The sequence below is a fragment of the Gadus morhua genome, chromosome 5 (assembly GCF_902167405.1).
Source record: "Gadus morhua chromosome 5, gadMor3.0, whole genome shotgun sequence".
NCBI classification, from domain to species: Eukaryota; Metazoa; Chordata; class Actinopteri; order Gadiformes; family Gadidae; genus Gadus; species Gadus morhua.
This window is the reverse complement of record NC_044052.1, coordinates 22,734,909-22,757,225: the sequence shown is the minus strand read 5'-3', so window position 1 is coordinate 22,757,225 and position 22,317 is coordinate 22,734,909. Positions and strand designations below refer to the sequence as shown.

The following is a 22,317-nucleotide window of genomic DNA, read 5'->3' as shown; positions in this document are numbered from 1 at the left end:
AAACTGTGGGAGGTGCTGCGGGAGTATGGGGTAAGGGGGTCTATCCTCAGGGCCATCCAATCTTTGTACTCCCAAAGCGAGAGCTGTGTTCGTGTTCTCGGCAGCCAGTCAGTTTCGTTCTCAGTGGGTGCTGGTCTCCGCCAGGGCTGCGCCTTGTCACCAATCCTGTTTGTGATATACATGGACAGGATATCGAGGCGTAGTCGTGGTGGGGAGGGGTTGCAGTTCGGTGGTCTGAGGATCTCGTCACTGCTTTTTGCAGATGATGTGGTCCTCATTGGATCATCGGCCTGTGACCTTCAGCACTCACTGGATCGGCTGGCGGCCGAGTGTGAAGCGGCTGGGATGAGGATCAGCACCGCTAAATCTGAGGCCATGACTCTTAGCAGGAAACCGGTGGATTGCTTACTCCGGGTAGGAAATGAGTCCTTAGCCCAGGTGAAGGAGTTCAAGTACCTCGGGGTCTTGTTCGCGAGTGAGGGTACTATGGAGCGTGAGATTGGCCGGAGAATCGGAGCAGCGGGGGCGGTATTGCGTTCGCTTTACCGCACCGTTGTAACGAAAAGAGAGCTGAGCCGCAAGGCAAAGCTCTCGATCTACCGGTCGATCTTCGTTCCTATCCTCACCTATGGTCATGAGGGCTGGGTGATGACCGAAAGGACGAGATCGCGGGTACAAGCGGCCGAGATGAGTTTTCTCAGAAGGGTGGCTGGCGTCTCCCTTAGGGATAGGGTGAGAAGCTCAGCCATCCGTGAGGAACTCGGATTAGAGCCGCTGCTCCTTTACTTAGAAAGGAGTCAGCTGAGGTGGTTCGGGCATCTGGTAAGGATGCCCACTGGGCGCCTTCCTTGGGAGGTGTTTCAGGCACGTCCAGTGGGGAGGAGACCTCGGGGAAGACCCAGGACTAGGTGGAGAGATTATATCTCAACACTGGCCTGGGAACGCCTCGGGATCCCCCCGTCAGAGCTGGTCAATGTGGCCCGGGAAAGGGAAGTCTGGGGCCCCTTGCTTGAGCTGCTCCCCCCGCGACCCGACCCCGGATAAGCGGATGACGATGAGGATGAGGTGTTGGTTTTAATGATATTGGAGAAAAATGTTTCTCTAGCATTTTTTAAGTTTAAATTGTAGGCACGGAGGCTCTCTTTATAGATATCGTGGTGAATATGAAGTTTTGTTTTACGCCAGATGCGTTCAACCTTCCTGCATTCCTTTTTCTGTGCTGTTACAGAAGCAGCTTTTCTCCAGGGTGCCTTTTGCTTTCCAGAAATCGTTTTAACCTTATAAGGTGCAATGACATCTATGACTTTCAAAATTTTCAAATTAAAGTTTTCTACAAGATCATCAGCAGAACATGGGTTTAGAGGTGGTAGCAAGGAGATGGCCTTTTTAAAAAGTACATTAGAATCTTCATTGATATACCGTTTTTTGACAGTGTTTGATTTTGTCTGTATGTCGGGAATAAAAGATATGTTAAAGAAAACACAAAAGTGGTCAGACAAGGAAGGATCAGTCACAGAGAGATCAGAAACATTGTAGAGAAAGGTCAGTCACAGGCCGTGACTGCCCTCTAGTGGAGGAGATGAGAGCAGAGGAAGACGGGACAGGATGGGCCTACAACTGGTGTACAGTATTATGTATAAATGTTGCTGTTTGAGATAATGCTTTATAATCTACGAGTCATATGTTAAAAGTTAGATATTATCAGCAGCCTACTTCATCACAGTAATAGTAATACTTTAACAATAATCCATCTCAGTGATATATTAACATTCATTTGTTAACAGTACTTCATCACAGTAATAGATTAACATTCATTTGTTAACAGTACTTCATCACAGTAATAGATTAACAGTCATATTTTAAAGATACAAGATTTATTTTACAATGACCTACAGTGTGTATACATCCTGTAACATTAGACTTCAGCAGTAATTGATAAATGTTCAGTCTTGTAAACCGACATCCAGCCCGCGTCGCCTCGTCTGAACCCACGCGGAGGAAAGAGTCACTTTCTCTTTCAGATGACCACGGGATTTATTTGATATCAGTACTAATGACTTAGAAAGAATCAACAAACTCCATTCATAGACTATTGGTCAAGAGTCGCCTTGGCCAGAGCCGTAATGATATGTAAATTTGAAGCGTTCATGAGTGACAACAATACCACTAAATAAGATCTCATAAAGACGCCCCATTGTAACATGAGCAGCTATGACTCAGAGGAGATAACCCCTCCTACTTTATGGCTCAGAGGAGATAACCCCTCCCACTTTATGACTCAGAGGAGATAACCCCTCCCACTGTATGGCTCAGAGGAGATAACCCCTCCCACTTCATGGCTCAGAGGAGATAACCCCTCCCACTGTATGGCTCAGAGGAGATAACCCCTCCCACTTTATGACTCAGTGGAGATAACCCCTCCCACTGTATGGCTCAGTGGAGATAACCCCTCCCACTCTATGGCTCAGAGGAGATAACCCCTCCCACTTTATGGCTCAGAGGAGATAACCCCTCCCACTGTATGGCTCAGTGGAGATAACCCCTCCCACTCTATGGCTCAGAGGAGATAACCCCTCCCACTCTATGGCTCAGAGGAGATAACCCCTCCTACTGTCACTCTGCATTCACAGGCCGTGACTGCCCTCTAGTGGAGGAGATGAGAGCTGAGGAAGACGGGGCAGGATGGGCCTACAACTGGTGTACAGTATTATGTATAAATGTTACCGTTTGAGATAATGCTTTATGATCTACAGTTGGTTTATAGAGTAACTAATGTACTGTTACTGATATTTACTGATGTTATTATGCAGTTTTTGCTGTTGCGGGTGGATAATTCTCTATGTAATCTACCGTTGGTTTATAAAGTAACCAATGTACACTTACAAATACATTACAGATGTATTAAGCAGCTGTTTTAGATGGAGAATGAGATTGCAACCAAACAATTAAATAAATAAAGAATTTTTGTACGGTGAACTTTGCGTTGAATTAATAGTTGTTTTATTTTCCCACTAACAGTTAACGTTAAAACATACAGACGCAGGCGTATCGCCTCCAAATGTATGCTGGGTAATAATGTGTTAATCCCATAGCTGCCCACAGAGTCGATGCGTCCTCATCAATCACTTGTCAACAGAGCAGAATTCGGCCAACAACCCTGAGCAGGTTATTAAAGAGACACAGGGACTGTCCAGTCTGAAACAACATTAGAATAGTTCACATTCTATGGATAAAATAACATTCTTATTGCTGAATTAATTTAAAAAAAGTCATTATGAATCTGAACTAATATGTGTGAAAGCAGAGCTGGAGACTTGAGGCTTGACTTGACCTGTGAGACTGGACTCTGACTCCCTGCTGTGAGACTGGACTCTGACTCCCTGCTGTGAGACTGGACTCAGACTCCCTGCTGTGAGACTGGACTCTGACTCCCTGCTGGGAGACTGTTCTGGACTTGACCTACTTGAGACTTGACTGCTTGGAGACTCGGGTCTCTCTCTCTGGAGACAGAAAGTAAAGATGTGGTCACGTTCCATAAGGGCTGTTTTAAACGATCAGTGTATCATATCATCACTGCATGCATCGTTAGTCTGTTGCAAAAAAACAATGCTTCCAAATATGTCCCTTCTTTAAAGTGGTCTGCCAGCCCAGATAACGGAAATGATTCCATGTGCCACGCTAAGGTAGGCCTAGTGTTGATGACCAAACATCGGAATAATAAGAAATATGAGAGAACCAAGAACAGACAAGAAGTGAAACAAGAAAATAGAGAATGTGTAGGAGGATAAATATATTATTATGAAAGATAATGATTATATTATTAATTATTATCATTCTGATGATAGCAATGTGAAGATAGTTAAAATGCCGTCATCTATGGAAGTAAACCTGTCAGGAGTTTTCTGGTGTCGTACGTTTTCATCCATATCAGTCATGCGTCTTTCTACCGTCCTGGAAGACACGTCTTTAATCCTGGAGATGAGGGTGGCTCTGTTTGGTAATCCATTAAAGATAACCTCTGAACTGCTCAGCCTCCTTCATGTATCCTCCATCGGAGATCAGAGAAGGGCTACAGACAACGATTTCATAGCAAAGTACGCACACAGCTCGGTCCTTCAGGGAACCAATCAGACTTACATCCATACACATCCCCTCATAAACAGTAAATCATGCGCATAAATACAAAATATGGGAATAAAAAGGAGCCCACTGCGATCTCAGAAGAACTCATGGGTGAAAAATGCAGGATACCTTTTAATTAAAAAAATGCATAGACATAAAAATACACATAAACATGGTAAAAGCATGCAGGAAGTATTAAAAACACACAAATAAGTGCTGGCAGATAATGTGCAAAATAGATAAAACTGAGTAAATAAATGGGTACATAAAATAAAGATAAATAAGGCATAGTGAAGCCATTCACACAATCATACCATCCTTCACATAAAAGAAGCCTCCAACAGAATAAAAGGAAGAGTGAAAGAGGTGGAAGGCCTCAATAGATCATGATGTGAAGGAAGCAACAGTAAGGATAAAAACGTGGAACATATTAAAACGCACAGTCGACCCGACGCCATGCAGGGAACCCCCCAGGAGGAGTCCCAGGACCCCCCAGCGCCCCCAGCAGCGTCCCAGTGCGGCCCCCACTCCCTGATGTTCAGGCCCAAGGGGGGGAGGGTCTTAAGCTTGGCTCTCCACCTCTGCTCCGCCTCCTTCCTCTGTCTGTCCGCCCAGCACGCCTTCACCTCCAGCCCGGTGATGAACAGTGAGGTGATGGGGTGAGTTTGGAAGTGTTGGACGATGTGAGTGTTGAGTGTGCCTACGTGTATAGTATATAAGAGCTGTTTAAGTCGGGTGAGTATCGTGTGCTTTGTTTCGCTGTCATATATGACGTGGCATTGGGAGCATGTGACGGCGTAGAGGATGTTTTCGTCCTGCATGGTGAGGTTTAGTGTGACAGGGCTGGAGGTGGAGGCGTGCTGGTTCCAGACGACCGCCAGCTGCTGAGAGGGGCTTTGGTGTGGAGGGGGGGGGGCTTCTGATATCTGTGGAGAAGCGGCCCCCACCAGGGGTTAAGGTTAGAGCAGGGGGACGGGGGGACAAAGACTCAGACAGGGGGTCTTTGTCCCACCTAACTCCATTCCTAGCTACTGGGGGTCCGTAGGCCGGCGAGGGGGACTCATATTAACGCTAGAAAACCTCGTAAAGTGAGGGGGGGGGCTGGGGTGGGGGGGCGAGGGGCGGGAGGGGGACTATGGAGGGGGGGGGGGGGGGGTGTTGAGAGGGGACAGGGGGGGCAGTATTGAGCAGTGTGTGTGTCTGAGGGAGGGGGGGGGGCCGGACCCGGGGTCTGTACCGGGGGGGGGGGCCACCTCACAGCCACCCCCCCCCCCCCCCCCTCAGAGGGGAGCCTGTTGGAGGAGGGGGTTATAGTGTGGTGGGGGGCTGTGGTAGAATAAGGTTCTGCTTCAGCCAGTCGTCCGTGTTCTGCTCCCCCCTGTGGACGGTATGGGGGGGGGGGTCCTGCTCATCTGTTCCCCTGTCTGACCGTCCCTGGTGGGGGGGGGTTGGTGGTGACGGCGTGGGGGGGTGGCTGCTTGGTGGTGAGCTGCTTGTATCGTTTTAAAGTATGTCTTGGTGATGTGGGAGAGTGGAGGGAGGGGGGGTGGGGGGGGGGCTGGTTGTCTGTGTGTGGCTGCATGTGTGGAGTGTGTGTGTGTGTGTGCATGTGTTTATCTAGTTTGTGTGTCTATGCATGTGTTTGTGTGAGTAGGTGTGTGTGTGTGTGCGTGTTTAAGTCAGTGTGTCAGTGTGTCTGTGTGTGTGTGTGTGTGTGTGTGTGTGTGAGCGTCCGTGTGTTTGCGTGGGTGTATCCCTTCCATGTGTGCGCGCGTTGTGTACTCTGCAGGCGTGTCCTGTGTGTGCGTGTCGCGTTGTGTCTTTGTCCCCTCGCCTCTCTTACCCACGAACAGGAAGCAGAGCCCCCCCAGGACGGCGCGGCGGCTCTTGGCCTTGGGGGGCTCGCCCAGACTGATGCAGGGCAGCGACATCAGCAGCAGCACCACCGCCAGCAGCGCCAGGGTGGAGGCCGTGATCATCAGAGCCCGGGTGGTGTGGATGTAGGCTGCGGACGGACGGACAGACAGACGCACCGTGACGCACGCACCCGTGAGATAGAGCATTGGCTCTCAACCTGTGGCACGCGTACCTCTGGTGGCACACGGCGCCGCTTAGTGGTACGCAGAGTTGTCACTCTGGACATAATATCAGAACACTAGTGCGAATGGAAATACATTAAACCATGATATCAGTACGATGGGGTTTAAAATAAGTTAAAGGAACACATGTGCCTCCTGCGTGAGCAGTGTGTCGCTGAATAGGGCCTCAGGTCTACGCTACTGTATTCTGCTGTATTTGATATCATCGGTCAGAATAGTGTTACTAGGGGAGACACACAACAAGTTTGAGAAGCACAGAGATAGAGGAACGTCTACGGTACAGGACTCTAGAGAAGAGGAGTGCTGAGTAGAACAGAATATAATTTAATCGAATGCAGACAGTAGAGTAGAGAAGCCCTTTGAGGCTGTGACTGTGATTAAGGGATCTACTAATTGGATTGACTCGAGAAGAATAATAGAAGTGAGTAGAATTGTATCAAATAATAGAGCGAAGGTATGCACACTACCTCTAGGCCTACTACTCACTACAAACACTAAAACTCGTTTATAACAAATCAAGTTTGTGATCGGATTCCTATAGCTACTCAGCAATCCAGGTTATTATTATTTCAATGACCTATTTTAATTTGGGATGACAGGGGCGGCCAAATCACCTGATACACAGGTGTACTAAAATATGTTTTACTCATGCAGAGACATTCTAAAGGGAATTGACTTCCGTAAGCATCCCTAGACGACATCAACAACCGGGCCCAAGCCGAGCAGCGCCTACCTGGCAGCTCCAGGATCAGGGTGAGGGGCTGACACTCGTAGTGAGCGGAGGACACCGAGCACTCCGCCCAGGGACCCTTGAGGTTGCTCTCTTCGGACTTCTTGCAGGCGTTCGTGCCGTATTTACACATGATGACCCAGTTGTTGGTGGAGGTGGCGACCAGGATGCACAGCCACCCGAGGCAGCCCATAAGGAAGCCGCCAACTTGCGACCGGCCATGGATCACAGAAGATCGTTCACTAAATACACGAAGTGAGAACAAAAACAAACGAGACTCGCAGTCCTACACTCGAAAACTCGAAAAAATGTAATCGTTGATGTAAAAAATGATGTAAACATGTTTTTTACAGTACAATCCAATCCAGTACTGTGTGATCGCGGTGTCCAGTTGACAGAATAATTATCTAGTTACAGATTCGTCGTGACTTTCTCAAGGATGATGTCTGCAATCCACCGGCCCAGTACTTTTGGTTGATGAAAAAAAATACTTGCGTCAAACGTCAGCCAATCAGAGACTTGGGAATAACTATCCAAAAGAAGAAGGACGTCGCTCTATCAATCTCTCTGGAAAGTGGTCTGCACTTACCCTGCCTCGGGCCCGATCATTCTCAACCTTTTGGAGCAGTTTGTCGGAGACGAATGAATCTAAGGAGATCTGGCTCCATCTAGTGCGGTCCTGCTGATCTCCTCAGCAACATGACCCTGTCACAACCGTAGACCAGAACACATGGAGTCAGCCTATGTCCCACCGACATACTCTATATTTACATGTATATTATAAACAGTATACTATGAATATATTTTATATTCTTATTTTGTGTGTGTGTGTGTGTGTGTGTGTGTGTGTGTGTGTGTGTGTGTGTGTGTGTGTGTGTGTGTGTGTGTGTGTGTGTGTGTGTGTGTGTGTGTGTGTGTGTGTGTGTGTGTGTGTGCGTTTGTGTTTAATCTGTTGAACACTGACGTCTACTCAGCCTCTCCGGAGGCTCTCCTGCCCGTTCGGTTGCTACACTTATTTCCCCTTCAACTGTTGTTGTCCGCCTGGTAACTAATGACGCGAACGCCTTTATTAATTCCCATTGGTCGAGCGGGTCCGCCTCCTCCCTCCCGTCGAGTCCCGCCGGTTCAGAACTTCAGGAGACCAGACGACCATCCTCCACACTCATGGGGGCGTTGGGACTGCTGCTGCTGCTGGGGCTCCTCTCCGGGGGGTCTGCAGGTAGGACCCTTCAGAGCGTCCCGGTCCGAACTATATATCGAACCGGAACTAGAACTATAGTGGTCCCGAAGCAGTGCTTAGTGTCGCTGTCTTTACTGTTGATATGAAACTGCGTTTGTGTACAATCTCAAACTCGAACAACTAATCCACAGGATGATTAATCATTCACTTGTTCCGATATTTAAACTGAATTTTCAGAAACCAGTTTGCCTTTTGTTTCGACCTCGTTTCATTTTGGGTCCGAGCTGAGAAAACGAAAGTTAGTCTGAGACTAAACCGGATGATGATGTTGGGTTTCTGAATCTGTTCTTAAAGTCAACAGATGTGTTGGTTTATCAGAACCACTTTCATACTGTTCGACCCTACTCACTTTAATTCTTTATCAATTCAACACAGATAGCTAGGTTAACCCATTCCCTGGATACAACACAGATAGCTAGGTTAACCCATTCCCTGTATACAACACAGATAGCTAGGTTAACCCATTCCCTGTATACAACACAGATAGCTAGGTTAACCCATTCCCCCTATATAACACAGATAGCTAGGTTAACCCATTCCCTGTATACAACACAGATAGCTAGGTTAACCCATTCCCCCTATACCACACAGATAGCTAGGTTAACCCATTCCCCCTATGCAACACAGATAGCTAGGTTAACCCATTCCCCCTATACAACACAAATAGCTAGGTTAACCCATTCCTAGTTGAGTGGAGGATTCAAATGAAGCTTAGACAAAGCGTTTCACTGTAACCTGGAGAGATGTCAATACATTTAAAAGAAATCCTCCATAAATGTTCTGTAGACAGGGGGCGGAGCCACATACTGGGGGGGAGGGGGCGGGGCCACATGCTGGGGAGGGGGCGGAGCCACATGCTGGGGGGGGAGGGGGCGGGGCCACATGCTGGGGGGGGGGGCGGACCCACATACCGGGGGGGGTGGGCGGAGTCACACGCTGGGGGGGGGGGGGGAGGGGGCGGAGCTACATGCTGGGGGGGGGGGCACATGCTGGGGGGGGGAGGAGGGGGTGGAGCCACACGCTGGGGGGGGTCTGTCTGTCTGTCTGTCTGTCGCAAGTGATGTACAGCATTAAAGGGCAACTTCACCCATTTCACATAAGCTTTGTATTTTTAGAACCCCCCGAATATTTTTGAATGGTCTAGCATCATTCCCTTATTTTCTGGAGAGACTGGAGAGATCCGTATAGATCTCCAACACTTCCTGTTTTTAATGACGCAATATGACGATTTTTGCGTACAAGAAAACAGGAAGTGTAAGAGGGGATGATTCTCGTAAGACTACAACCACTAGTCCCACCCCCCTCTAGGGGGTGGGACCCACTGACGCTACAGACCTATTAGAGCAGTGCCAGTGGGTGGGACTTCACCAGCAGAAACTAACATCCACAGCGTCTGAAGCTAAGATAACAGAGGCTGTTGATAAAACTGAAGTACATTGGCGGAGGGTACTGGATCTGACAAAGAAGTTCACCATTTCGAAAGAAATACAAATGAGGACTACCGTATTTTCCGCACTATAAGGCACACGGGATTATAAGGCGCACCTTTAATGAATGGCCTATTTTAGAACTGTTTTCATGTATAGGGCGCACCGGATTATAAAGGCGCATAGAATAGAAGATACTGCAGTCAAACGTTTGACTGGGGTTGCGTTATGCATCGACTAGACCGAGCTGTGCTAAAGGGAATGTCCACAAAACAGTCAGATAAAGTCAAACTTTATTAAGCGTTCTGACAACTCCAGTCACTCCCATGGTAACGATGTTCAAACGTTAATGTGCATATAAACAATATCTCATCAATATCTGATCAATATCAATATCTCTTAACAATAAGCTCACTTTTTCAGTTCATTCCCCGTCTACGAATCCCTCGAATTCTTGTGTGTCCGAATTGAACAGTTGGGCGAGTACGGCATCCAACATGCCCGGATCCCTCTCGTCATTGTCCGAGTCAGCGTCGCTGCTGTTGCCTGGCAGTTCAGTGATTATTCCTGCCTTCGTGAAAGCTTAGACCACAGTTGAGACTGTTATATCAGCCCAGGCATCCACGATCCATTGGCAGATAGTGGCGTAAGACGCCTGGCGCTGTCTCCCCGTCATGATGACGTGTGTTCGCCTTCTTGGCCCCGTCCACACGAAGCCGATTTTTTGGGTGAAACCGCATAAATAAACGCTTTTGGTGGACACGGGCTACGGCCACACCAAACGCGTGTAACGTGCCTAACTTGAAGCTTGATCATTGTGCGTCACAAAAATGGTTCAACGCGCCAACGCGCCTGTGGCTGCGCTGGATTTAGGAGTCCCAGGAAGGAAACCCAAACGCCGCCGTATTTGGGTGCATGATAGAGTTTAGATCAGGTTAGATTAAATAGATTAAATAAATAACAATAATCGGGTTAAATAACTTCACATGGTGTGTCTGGTGTGTTTCCAGCATTCGTAGTGTTGATCAGCAGATAGTCCGCCAAGACGTTGAGGTTGCTTAGCAACCAGAGACGCTGTCCATGCAAGTGAATGGAGCGTTCCCTCTTCGTCATAACTATCAAACCAAACATCCTTCACATTCAAGGAGCGAACATTATGAAATTAAAATGCACATTTCTCGTTAAAAATGTTTACATAAACGCATTTAATGGCGTAACTATGTTACTATTTCCACCCAGAATAAAGAAAGATGTCGGCCGTATGCTTCTGTGCAAGCGTCACTACTCTAGTGACGTCGGGTCAAGCTCCACGCTGATTTGTTCCATTAGTAGATGGAACAAGGAGGTGTCCGATAGGCGGAGATGATCAGCGGGAGTGGCCGCCAGCGAAGCTGTGCATGGTGGGAGTTGTCTTCAATCCACAAGCGCCAAAAAGTCACTTTCTGCCTTTTCTTGGTCAAGACGGCACCAAATTAGAATTTTATTTTATTATTCGACTACATATAGGACCCAATTTCAATACATATTCATGCCTCCACCGGTGAAATGCTCCTTTAACCTGTCTGTCTGTCTGTCTGTCTGTCTGTCTGTCTGTCTGTCTGTCTGTCTGTCTGTCTGTCTGTCTGTCTGTCTGTCCACAGTGATTCACTCTCTGAGGTATTTCGTCACGGCGTCGTCTGGCCTCTCGTCCTTCCCAGAGTTTGTGTCTGTTGGGATGGTGGATGAGGTTCAGTTTGTTCACTATGACAGCGTCAGTGAGAGAGCCGTAGCCAAACAGGCCTGGATGGACCAGCTCACCAGAGACCACCCAGACTACTGGGAGGAGGAGACTGGAAGATATCAGGGTCAACAGCAGGTCTTCAAGGGCAACGTAGAGACGGCTAAGAAGCGCTTCAACCAGACGGGAGGTATGTTCATACATTATATATGTACACACACACACACACACACACACACACACACACACACACACACACACACACACACACACACACACACACACACACACACACACACACACACACACACACACGCAGGAGCACACACACACACACACACACACACACGCAGGAGCACACACACACACACACACACACACAGGAGCACACACACACACACACACACGCAGGAGCATACACACACACGCAGGAGCACACACACACACACACACACACACGCAGGAGCACACACACACACACACACGCAGGAGCACACACACACACACACACACACACGCACGCACGCACGCACGCACGCACGCACGCACGCACGTTTCCATGACTACCAACACACCCACATGTCCAGAGGCCACAGTACTGACCACAGAGGGCATCCCATAATACCTCTAGAGCAGCACCCAGACAGACAGACAGTTAACCTACAGACAGACAGATAACCTACAGACAGACAGACAGTTAACCTACAGACAGACAGACAGTTAACCTTCAGACAGACAGACAGACAGTTAACCTACGGACAGACAGTTAACCTACAGACAGAGAGACAGTTAACCTACAGACAGACAGTTAACCTACAGACAGACAGACAGTTAACCTACAGACAGACAGTTAACCTTCAGACAGACAGACAGTTAACCTACAGACAGACAGTTACCTACAGACAGAGAGACAGTTAACCTACAGACAGACAGTTAACCAACAGACAGACAGTTAACCTACAGACAGACAGACAATTAACCTACAGACAGACAGACAGTTAACCTACAGACAGACAGACAACCTACAGACAGACAGTTAACCTTCAGACAGACAGACAGTTAACCTACAGACAGACAGTTAACCTCTCTCTCTCTCTCTCTCTCTCTCTCTCTCTCTCTCTCTCTCTCTCTCTCTCTCTCTCTCTCTCTCTCTCTCTCTCTCTCTCTCTCTCTCTCTCTCTCTCTCTCTCTCTCTCTCTCCCCCTCCCTCTCTCTCTCTCTCTCTCTCTCTCTCTCTCTCTCTCTCTCTCTCTCTCTCTCTCTCTCTCTCTCTCTCTCTCTCTCTCTCTCTCTCTCTCTCTCTCTCTCTCTCTCCCAGGTGCCCACGTGTTTCAGATGATGTCTGGCTGTGAGTGGAATGATGAGGATGATACTACTGATGATTATCACCAGTATGCCTACGATGGAGAGGACTTCCTAGCGTTTGACCTGAAGACCCTGACCTGGGTCGCTCCAGTACGTCAGGCTGTCTCCACCAAACTGAGATGGGATCAGGATAGAGCTATGAATCAATACTGGAAGAACAACTACACCATGGAGTGTGTTGATTGGCTGAAGAAGTACCTGGCCTACGGGAAGAGCACTCTGCAGAGAACAGGTAGAGTCACATGACCTGGTGGGCGTCACCGACTCTTGTCTGGTGGATTAACTGATACACTACAGCAGTAGTGCCCCCCCCCCCCCCGTCGTTTTATTTTTATCAAAAGGAACATTAAATGTAGGCTACAAGACGTGTAATTTTATCATGGACAAAAATCATGTGCACTTAACGTGAACAACATATTCACATCACCTGAATAATCGAGTGAATAACTGTTAACTATCAGACCAATCGCTAAACAGATCACCAGACTTAGCCATTAGTAAAGCTATATTGTAAGACGCCAACATCCCGCTTTCACTTTGATTGACGTTCCGGGCGAACAGGATGTTGATTGTAGGACGCCTTGAACGGTGATCCCTCAGAGACTGGAGTAGGCCGGATCTTTGGATGCCTTGTCAGGATGTTTTTTAAATGAATGTTCCTGTAACCGTGAGGGTTTCATGGCCTCATTAGAGAAAACGTGATCTCAGAGCAGGCACATAGGTAAACCACTGGTGATCTCTGAAGGAATAAATCCATCATTTATGCTATTTACATTTTACTGTCGGCCCTTTTTCTTGCTATCCGCCATGTTTCATTGTGTTGTGTTGGTTATTGAACTGTTAACCCGTGAACTTGGGTTATGTTTATCATCGTTACTATAGAGATCATGACGATAGCTGCTGTAACGGGAGTCCGGGCGTGTGCAGGACCGAACCGCGCTGTATGATCACTGTTACACTGAGCACAGAGAGTGAAGAGTAGCTGAGACGGTAGAGGGGTTATATACTCATGAATTAAAATAGGCTATTTATTTCAGGTACCCTATTATTTTTGCACCAAAAAGATTTGAAAAACTTGAAGTTTAAAATCAAAAAGATTTATTTTTCTCTCTCTCTCCCCCCACCCCTCTCTCTCCCCCCCCCCCCCCTCTCCCCTCCCTCTTCCCCCCCCCCTCTCTCTCTCCCCCCCTCCCTCTTCCCCCCCCCTCTCTCTCTCTCTCCCCCCCCTTCTTTCTCTCTCTCTCTCTCTCCCCCCTCTCCCCCCCCCCCTCTCTCTCCCCCCCCCCTCTCCCTCTCCCCCCCCCCCTCTCTCTCCCCCCACTCTCTCCCCCCCCCCCTCCCTCCCCCCCCCCCCCCCCCTCTCACTCCAGAGCGTCCGCGGGTGTCTCTGCTCCAGAGGACCCCCTCCTCCCCAGTGGTGTGCCATGCTACAGGCTTCTACCCTGACAGGGTGGTGGTGTTCTGGAGGAGAGACGGCCAGGAGCTCCATGAGCAGGTGGACCCCGGGGAGGTCCTCCCCAACCACGACGGGACCTTCCAGGTCAGCGTGGACCTGGACCTCACGGCCGTCCCACAGGAGGACTGGGGGAGGTACGAGTGTGTGGTCCAGCTGAAAGGCATCGAGGACATCCCCACCCCCCTGGACCCCGCCCTCATCAGGACCAACGGGGGTAAGACTGGTGGTGGAGGGGATGGAGGTGGTGGATTGTGGGTAAATGAGTTCCATGAATAGGGCTAGGCTCAGATCAGTCCCTGAGTGACCCTGAGCTCCAGAACACATTTGAGAGGAATAGTTACACTGACGTTGTGTAGCATCACGTGACCGTAGACATGTGGTTCAATGATGGAGGGACGGACGGGGCAGGGTCTGTAATAACATATATTATTACACACCTGATTTTATTTTATTGATTTACCTTCAAGGCAAGAGTCACCTCCTTGTTTTCATCCTCGTTGGTGTCGCTGTTGCTGCTGTTGTTGTTGCTGCTGCTGTTGTTGGAGTCTTTGTGTACCAGAAGAGGAACGGTGAGTGGATCAAACTCTCCAGGAGGACAAACACCTGATCTCCACCTGCTCTTACTTCCTGTCCCCTTCCTAGAATCTGATAGGTTGTCTTCATACACTGGAGGTCTGGTGGTAGAAACCTCTCCACCTCTGAATGCTGAACCTTCTCCAATGTCCACAGATATGTTGTGGCATTAAGAATATGAAAGTATAATAACATGAGGATATTCACCACTGATTCAACACTAATCATTTCTCTTGATCCTTAGATTCAGACAAGCGTCACAAACCAGTTGGTGAGTAAAATATGTTTTATTGCAGTTCTGCTCTTATGATCAATGCTACTACCAATACAGAGTCCTTGGTGACCTTGGTGACTGGTCTAGCTCATTGGACTATACAGCTCTGTAGATCTGGAAACATCTAGATACATCTATCTCACTGGACTATACAGCTCTATAGATCTAGATACATCTAGCTCACTGGACTATACAGCTCTATAGATCTAGATACATCTATCTCACTGGACCATACAGCTCTATAGATCTAGATACATCTAGCTCACTGGACTATACAGCTCTATAGATCTAGATACATCTAGCTCACTGGACCATACAGCTCTATAGATCTAGATACATCTAGCTCACTGGACTATACAGCTCTATAGATCTAGAAATATCAAGCAGACTGGACTATACAGTTCTATAGATCTAGATCCATCTAGCTCACTGGACTATACAGCTCTATAGATCTGGATACATCTAGCTCACTGGACTATACAGCTCTATAGATCTAGATCCATCTAGCTCATGACCTCACCTCCTCCCATTCTGCTACCTCCCAGGTTCTTCTGACCGCTGCTCTGAGAACACTGAGGGGCAGAATCCGGCTCCTGAGGCCCAACCTCTGACCACAGTCAGTATTTTACCACTTTACAATACTTATTCAGAGTCATATGTTAAAAGTTAAACATTATCAGCAGCCTACTTCATCACAGTAATGGTAATACTTTAACAATAATCCATCTCAGTGATAGATTAACAGTCATATGTTAACGGAACTTCATCACAGTAATAGATTAATAGTCATATTTTAACAGTACTGCATCACAGTAATAGATTAACAGTCATATTTTAAAGATGCAAGATTATTTTACAATGTTGTGTTGCGTGTAATGAACTGTATTGTAAATTGTCTCCATCTTGTCTCCCGACTCCTGTGGCACCTGGCCCCTTCTCTCTCTCTCTCCCTCTCTCTCACACACACACACACACACACACACACACACACACACACACACACACACACACACACACACACACAGACCCCATCTACATAGTTTCCTGGTACAAGAGGACCTTCAGTGTGTATATATCCTGTCACATTAGACTTCAGCAGTAATTGATAAATGTTTAGTCTAGTAAACCGATATCCAGCCCGCGTCGCCTCGTCTGAACCCACGCGGAGGAAAGAGTCACTTTCTCTTTCAGACGACCACGGGATTTATTTGATATCAGTACTAATGACTTAGAAAGAATAAACAAACTCCATTCATAGACCATTGGTCAAGAGTCGCCTTGGCCAGAGCCGCAATGATATGCAAATTTGAAGCGTTCATGAGCGACAACAATACCACAAAATAAGATCTCATAAAGACGCCCCATTGTAACATGAGCAGCTATGACTCAGTGGAGATAACCCCTCCCACTTTATGACTCAGTGGAGATAACCCCTCCCACTTTATGGCTCAGAGGAGATAACCCCTCCCACTGTATGGCTCAGAGGAGATAACCCCTCCCACTTTATGGCTCAGTGGAGATAACCCCTCCCACTGTATGGCTCAGAGGAGATAACCCCTCCTACTGTCACTCTGCATTCACAGGCCGTGACTGCCCTCTAGTGGAGGAGATGAGAGCAGAGGAAGACGGGGCAGGATGGGCCTACAACTGGTGTACAGTATTATGTATAAATGTTGCTGTTTGAGATAATGCTTTATAATCTACGGTTGGTTTATAAAGTAACTAATGTACTGTTGCTGATATTTATTGATGTTATTAAGCAGCTGTTTTAGGTGGAGAATGAGATTGCAACCAAACATTTAAATAAATAAAGAATTTTTGTACGGTGAATTTTGTGTTGAATGAATAGTTGTTGTTTTTTTTTATTTTCCCACTAACAGTTAACGTTAAAACATACAGACGCAGGCGTATCGCCTCCAAATGTATGCTTTGTAATAATGTGTTAATCCCATAGCTGCCCACAGAGTCGATGCGTCCTCATCAATCACTTGTCAACAGAGCAGAATTCGGCCAACAACCCGAGCAGGTTATTAAAGAGACACAGGGACTGTCCAGTCTGAAACAACATTAAAATAGTTCACATTCTATGGATAAAATAACATTCTTATTGCTAAATTAACAAAAAGTCAATTTGAATATGAAATAATATTAGTGAAAGCTTGCTGGAGACTGGAGGCTTGACTGGACCTGTGAGACTGGACTCTGACTCCCTGCTGTGAGACTGGACTCTGACTCCCTGCTGGGAGACTGGACTCTGACTCCCTGCTGTGAGACTGGACTCAGACTCCCTGCTGTGAGACTGGACTCAGACTCCCTGCTGTGAGACTGGACTCAGACTCCCTGCTGTGAGACTGGACTCAGACTCCCTGCTGTGAGACTGGACTCTGACTCCCTGCTGTGAGACTGGACTCTGACTCCCTGCTGGGAGACTGTTCTGGACTTGACCTACTTGAGACTTGACTGCTTGGAGACTCGGCTCTCTCTCTCTGGAGACAGAAAGTAAAGATGTGGTCACGTTCCATAAGGGCTGTTTTAAACGATCAGTGTATCATATCATCACTGACATCGTTAGTCTGTTGCATAATTATTCCAAAAAAACAATGCTAACAAATATGTCACTTATACACACACACACACGTGTGTGTGTGTGTGTGTGTGTATAAACCAAATAAACACATCATCGCATGACTGTCGCCGACTCGGACACTCAGTGATGAAAGTCAGGCACTCAGTGATGATAAACTGTCAGACACTCGGGGATAAACTGTCAGACACTCGGGGATAACCAACACAGTCTCACTTCAAATTCCAACTGTTGTCAAGGGCACCTTAGCGTCTGTCACTGACGGGTAAAGGTACCCTTCTGAGTATTCTGCAGACGGAGAGGGGGTTCAATTCACTACAATGTAACGCCATACCCCGATACCCGGCGATGTTTGGCGTTCAGAGCGGGTGCTCCAGCAGCCCATTCACTCCTGTTTTAACCCGACTACGGCTCTAATAGACGCTGGGAGCGTCTTTCCTATTGGACAGTTAGTAGAATTTTTTTCTGTAAAAATGTCGGGCATACTTTTTTTTCTGGGTGGAAAATATAATTGTGTTTATGTAAACATTTTTAGCGAGGAATTTGCAATTTACTTTTATAATCTTCGCTCGGTGAATGTGTAGGAGGATAAATACATTATAATGAAATATAATAATTACATTATTATATTATTAATTATTATCATTCCGATGATAGCAATGTGAAGATAGTTAAAATGCCGTCATCTATGGAAGTAAACCTGTCTGAACGGTTCGGCTCCTCTGAACAGGAGTTTTCTGGTGTCGTACGTTTTCATCCATATCAGTCATGCTTCTTTCTACAGTCCTGGAAGACACGTCTTTAATCCGGAGATGAGGGTGGCTCTGTTTGGTAATCCATTAAAGTTAACCTCTGAACTGCTCAGCCCCCTTCATGTATCCTCCATCGGAGATCAGAGAAGGGCTACAGACAACGATTTCATAGCAAAGTACGCACACAGCTCGGTCCTTCAGGGAACCAATCAGACTTACATCCATACACATCCTCTCATGAACAGTAAATCATGCGCATTAATACAAAATATGGGAATAAAAAGGAACACATTGCAATCTCAGAAGAACTCATGGGTAAAAAAGGCAGGAAACCTTTTTATTAAAAAAATGCACAGACATAAAAATACAAAAACATAGCAAAATCATGCAAGAAGTATTAAAAACAAATAAGTGCTGGCAGATAATGTGCAAAATAGATAAAACTGAGTAAATAAATAAATAAATGGGTATATAAAATAAAGATAAATAAGGCATAGTGAAGCCATTCACACATTCATACCATCCTTCACATAAGAGAAGCCTCCAACAGAATAAAAGGAAGAGTGAAAGAGGTGGAAGGCCTCAATAGATCATGATGTGAAGGAAGCAACAGTAAGGATAAAAACGTGGAACATATTAAAACGCACAGTCGACCCGACGCCATGCAGGGAACCCCCCAGGAGGAGTCCCAGGACCCCCCAGCGCCCCCAGCAGCGTCCCAGTGCGGCCCCCACTCCCTGATGTTCAGGCCCAAGGGGGGGAGGGTCTTAAGCTTGGCTCTCCACCTCTGCTCCGCCTCCTTCCTCTGTCTGTCCGCCCAGCACGCCTTCACCTCCAGCCCGGTGATGAACAGTGAGGTGATGGGGTGAGTTTGGAAGTGTTGGACGATGTGAGTGTTGAGTGTGCCTACGTGTGTAGTATATAAGAGCTGTTTAAGTCGGGTGAGTATCGTGTGCTTTGTGTCGCTGTCATATATGATGTGGCATTGGGAGCATGTGACGGCGTAGAGGATGTTATCGTCCTGCATGGTGAGGTTTAGTGTGACAGGGCTGGAGGTGGAGGCGTGCTGGTTCCAGACGACCGCCAGCTGCTGAGAGGGGCTTTGGTGTGGAGGGGGGGGGGGTTCTGATATCTGTGGAGAAGCGGCCCCCACCAGGACATCCTGGAGGTCCTGTTGTTCCTGTAGGCTGATAGTGTGGGGTTGGAGTGTGGGGTTGTTGTGTTGTGCGCGTGTGAATGTGTGTTTCAGTGTGGAGTGTGTGTGATGTGTTGTGTCAATGTGCTGATGAGGGGTACGATGTGTGTGTGTGGCTGTGTGGTTACGGTGAGACGGGGGGGGGGGGGGGCTGGCTAGGATGGAACGCTGTGGAGATAGAATGGGGGGGGGGGGGGGGGTGAGGAGGAGATGCACGGAGGGACGGTTGGTTATGGTTAGGACAGGGGGGTTATTGGCCGGACAAGATGGGGCGCAGGAAGCGCCTGGTGTACCCCCCCCCCCCCCAGGACCCTGAAAAGGAGGGGCTCCTCACCCAAGGGGCTCTAGGGGGCTCCAGGGGGGGGCTTCTCCTCATACGGTGGCTCGGGTACGATGAATGGTTTGGTGGGGGGCTGAGGCGGTGGGGGGGGGGGGGGGGGGGGGGGCTAGGGGGTCTGGGAGGGGGGGAGGGGAGGTCAGGGTGAGGAGGTGAGAAGGGTGCGGGTCTGGGGGAGGGTGGGGGGGCCGGAACCGGTGCTCGTACCGGGTACGTGCCCCCCCTGGCCGCCACGTCCAAAGCCCCCCCCCTCAAACGGGAAGCCTGGAGGGGGGAGGGGGTTAGAACAGTAAAATAATGTCTGTTTAAAATGAGCAGGTTCTGCTGAAGCCAGCGGTCCGTGCTCTGCTGGACCCTGTTGGGGGGGGCCTGATTAGGGCCTGCAGGTTAACGACCTGGGCCAGCATGCTCACCTGTCTGCTCACTCCCCCTGGGGGGGGTTGGTGGTACTGCCCTGTGTCACCACGTTGCGGCCATGGACTGCTTGTGTGATTTGGAAATATGTTTTGGTGATGTGGGGGAGTGGAGGGAAATCTTGCTGTGGGTGTGCGTGTGCGTGTGCTTGTGTAGTGTGTATGTGTGTGTCCATGTCTGTGTCGGTGTCTGTGTCTGTTGGGAAGGAGAGATCGAAATTGGACTCATGGAACATGGTGGCCCCCTGGAGATATAAAAGCGAGGAACAGAGGAGAGAAAAAGTAATAAAATGAAATTAAAAGTAGTTAATAGAAATTAAGTGGGGGAGGAAGGGGTTAAGGAGATTAACAGAAAATAAAATAAAAAAGCAGGGGGAATCTGTGGAAGGGAGAGGCTGAGATTAGGCCCCGAGGCTGCGGTGTAGACCGGCCCCCCACAGGTAAGAGCAGGTCAGGGGGGGAGAGTCCTCTGGTAGATCCAGGTGGTCCTCTGGGGCTCGCTGTCCCCGAGGGTGGGGGCTCCGGCAGGAGACAATCTTGGGCACCAATCCCTTTCTCCTCCATGTCGTGGTTCAGTCCACTTCAGATTGATGTGGACGTGGAAGAACCAGAGACGTCGGAGAACCCGACGCTGTCGTTTGAAAGTCATAATATGGTCTGAAGGCGCACACAGCTTTCGGCCTTGATAATTAATATTATCAAGCAGCGGGCAGCGCTGCTCCGGAGGGAGACGATCCCTTTCTCCTCCACGTCGCGGTTCATGCACTTGAGGGAGTCAAAGCCAAAGTTCCTTTCCCCCAATTCCTTCTCAACCAGGGCTGAGATAACCCCCACTACGAGTCTCATGGTGGAAAGACCAGAGACGTCAGAGAACCGACGGGTTACGCGCCACAACACCAACAGCAGAACGGTTAACCAAATAACAAAGTAGTGTACAACACGTGCGCTACAGTGTGTAATCACACACACACACACACACACACACACACACACACACACACACACACACACACACACACACACACACACACACACACACACACACACATGTGGCGCTCGCACGGTCGTAGCTCATTGTCTCATTGGTGGGCTACATTCTCTGGGTGGTTAAGGCAGAGGAAGGGGAGGTAACTTGGCCCCTTCGGACGACATATGGGGCCACATTCTAAATCGGGGGGGTCTGAGCTTTCATATTTCTAAGGCGGAGCAGAATACCTAGCGCACTTTTCACACGGTAGAAAACCTCATGAAGTGAAATGTCCACGCCATGGAACCTTTAATGTGTGTGTGTGTGTCGGTGCCGGTGGGGCAATGAGTCGTCGGAGGTCTTTGATAACGGTAACGGCTGTTTGATCCCTAAGACCGTTGTTTATGTCTGCCTAAAAACCACCGGTCTGATGCCAGGCCTGGGGGAGGGGGATCTAAGCAGGACTGCAGTGAGGTGTCTGAGGGTCGCTCCCGGGAAACTGTGGGCCTGAACCTCCGACCGTTTAAATGTGGGGAGGCGGGCGATGTTAGAATCCCCCATAATGATAAGAGGCTTCCTATTGGCCAGAGCCCACAGGGAGGCTTTCCCGTTAGGATAGGGGGGTACCAATGGTTCGGTGGGGGGGGGGGGGGTCCTGGGTTGATCTTCATTTGATGGTCTAGAACAAAAGGAAGGAGGGGGAGGGAGGAGGGGGGGGAGAGGCTGGGGCCAGTGGGGTCCGTTGGACTATGTCAGGTGAGCTTGGGATCAATACACGCTGGGTAATGGTTCTGCTGGGGGGATCTAAAACAGTGTTGGAGGGGGTGAGTGAGGGTGAGAATGAACTCGGGCCGTAAAGGAGAACAGTTTTGGTTGTTTATTATTTGAATCAGTGCTAATATCACTCTGCTTGTTGTTCCCAGGAGCAGGTTCTGCTAGTCGGGAGAGTGGTGGAGAAACCAAAGGTACTGGCGCCCCCTGGTGGACGACGGGGGGGCTGGCGCTGTCCCAGTGAGAGGCCATTAGGCCTAGTGGGGGGGGGGGGGGGGGGGGGGCGTGGTCGAGG

General features: G+C 48.6%; 2 protein-coding genes across 2 annotated transcripts in view; both read left to right on the top strand.

Moving 5' to 3' along the window:
• LOC115544457 (uncharacterized) overlaps positions 1-22,317 on the top strand; it is a 993,561-nt gene that overhangs the window by 828,237 nt on the left and 143,007 nt on the right. Inside the window, exons 24-26 of the mRNA XM_030357421.1 lie at positions 11,259-11,525; positions 12,654-12,932; positions 14,071-14,370. Coding sequence (XP_030213281.1) covers positions 11,259-11,525; positions 12,654-12,932; positions 14,071-14,370 — 846 coding nt within the window. The remainder of the gene's footprint in view (positions 1-11,258; positions 11,526-12,653; positions 12,933-14,070; positions 14,371-22,317) is intronic.
• Positions 1-22,317, top strand: part of LOC115544474 (class I histocompatibility antigen, F10 alpha chain-like) — a 126,880-nt gene that overhangs the window by 17,700 nt on the left and 86,863 nt on the right. The gene's annotated exons all lie outside the window — the stretch shown is intronic.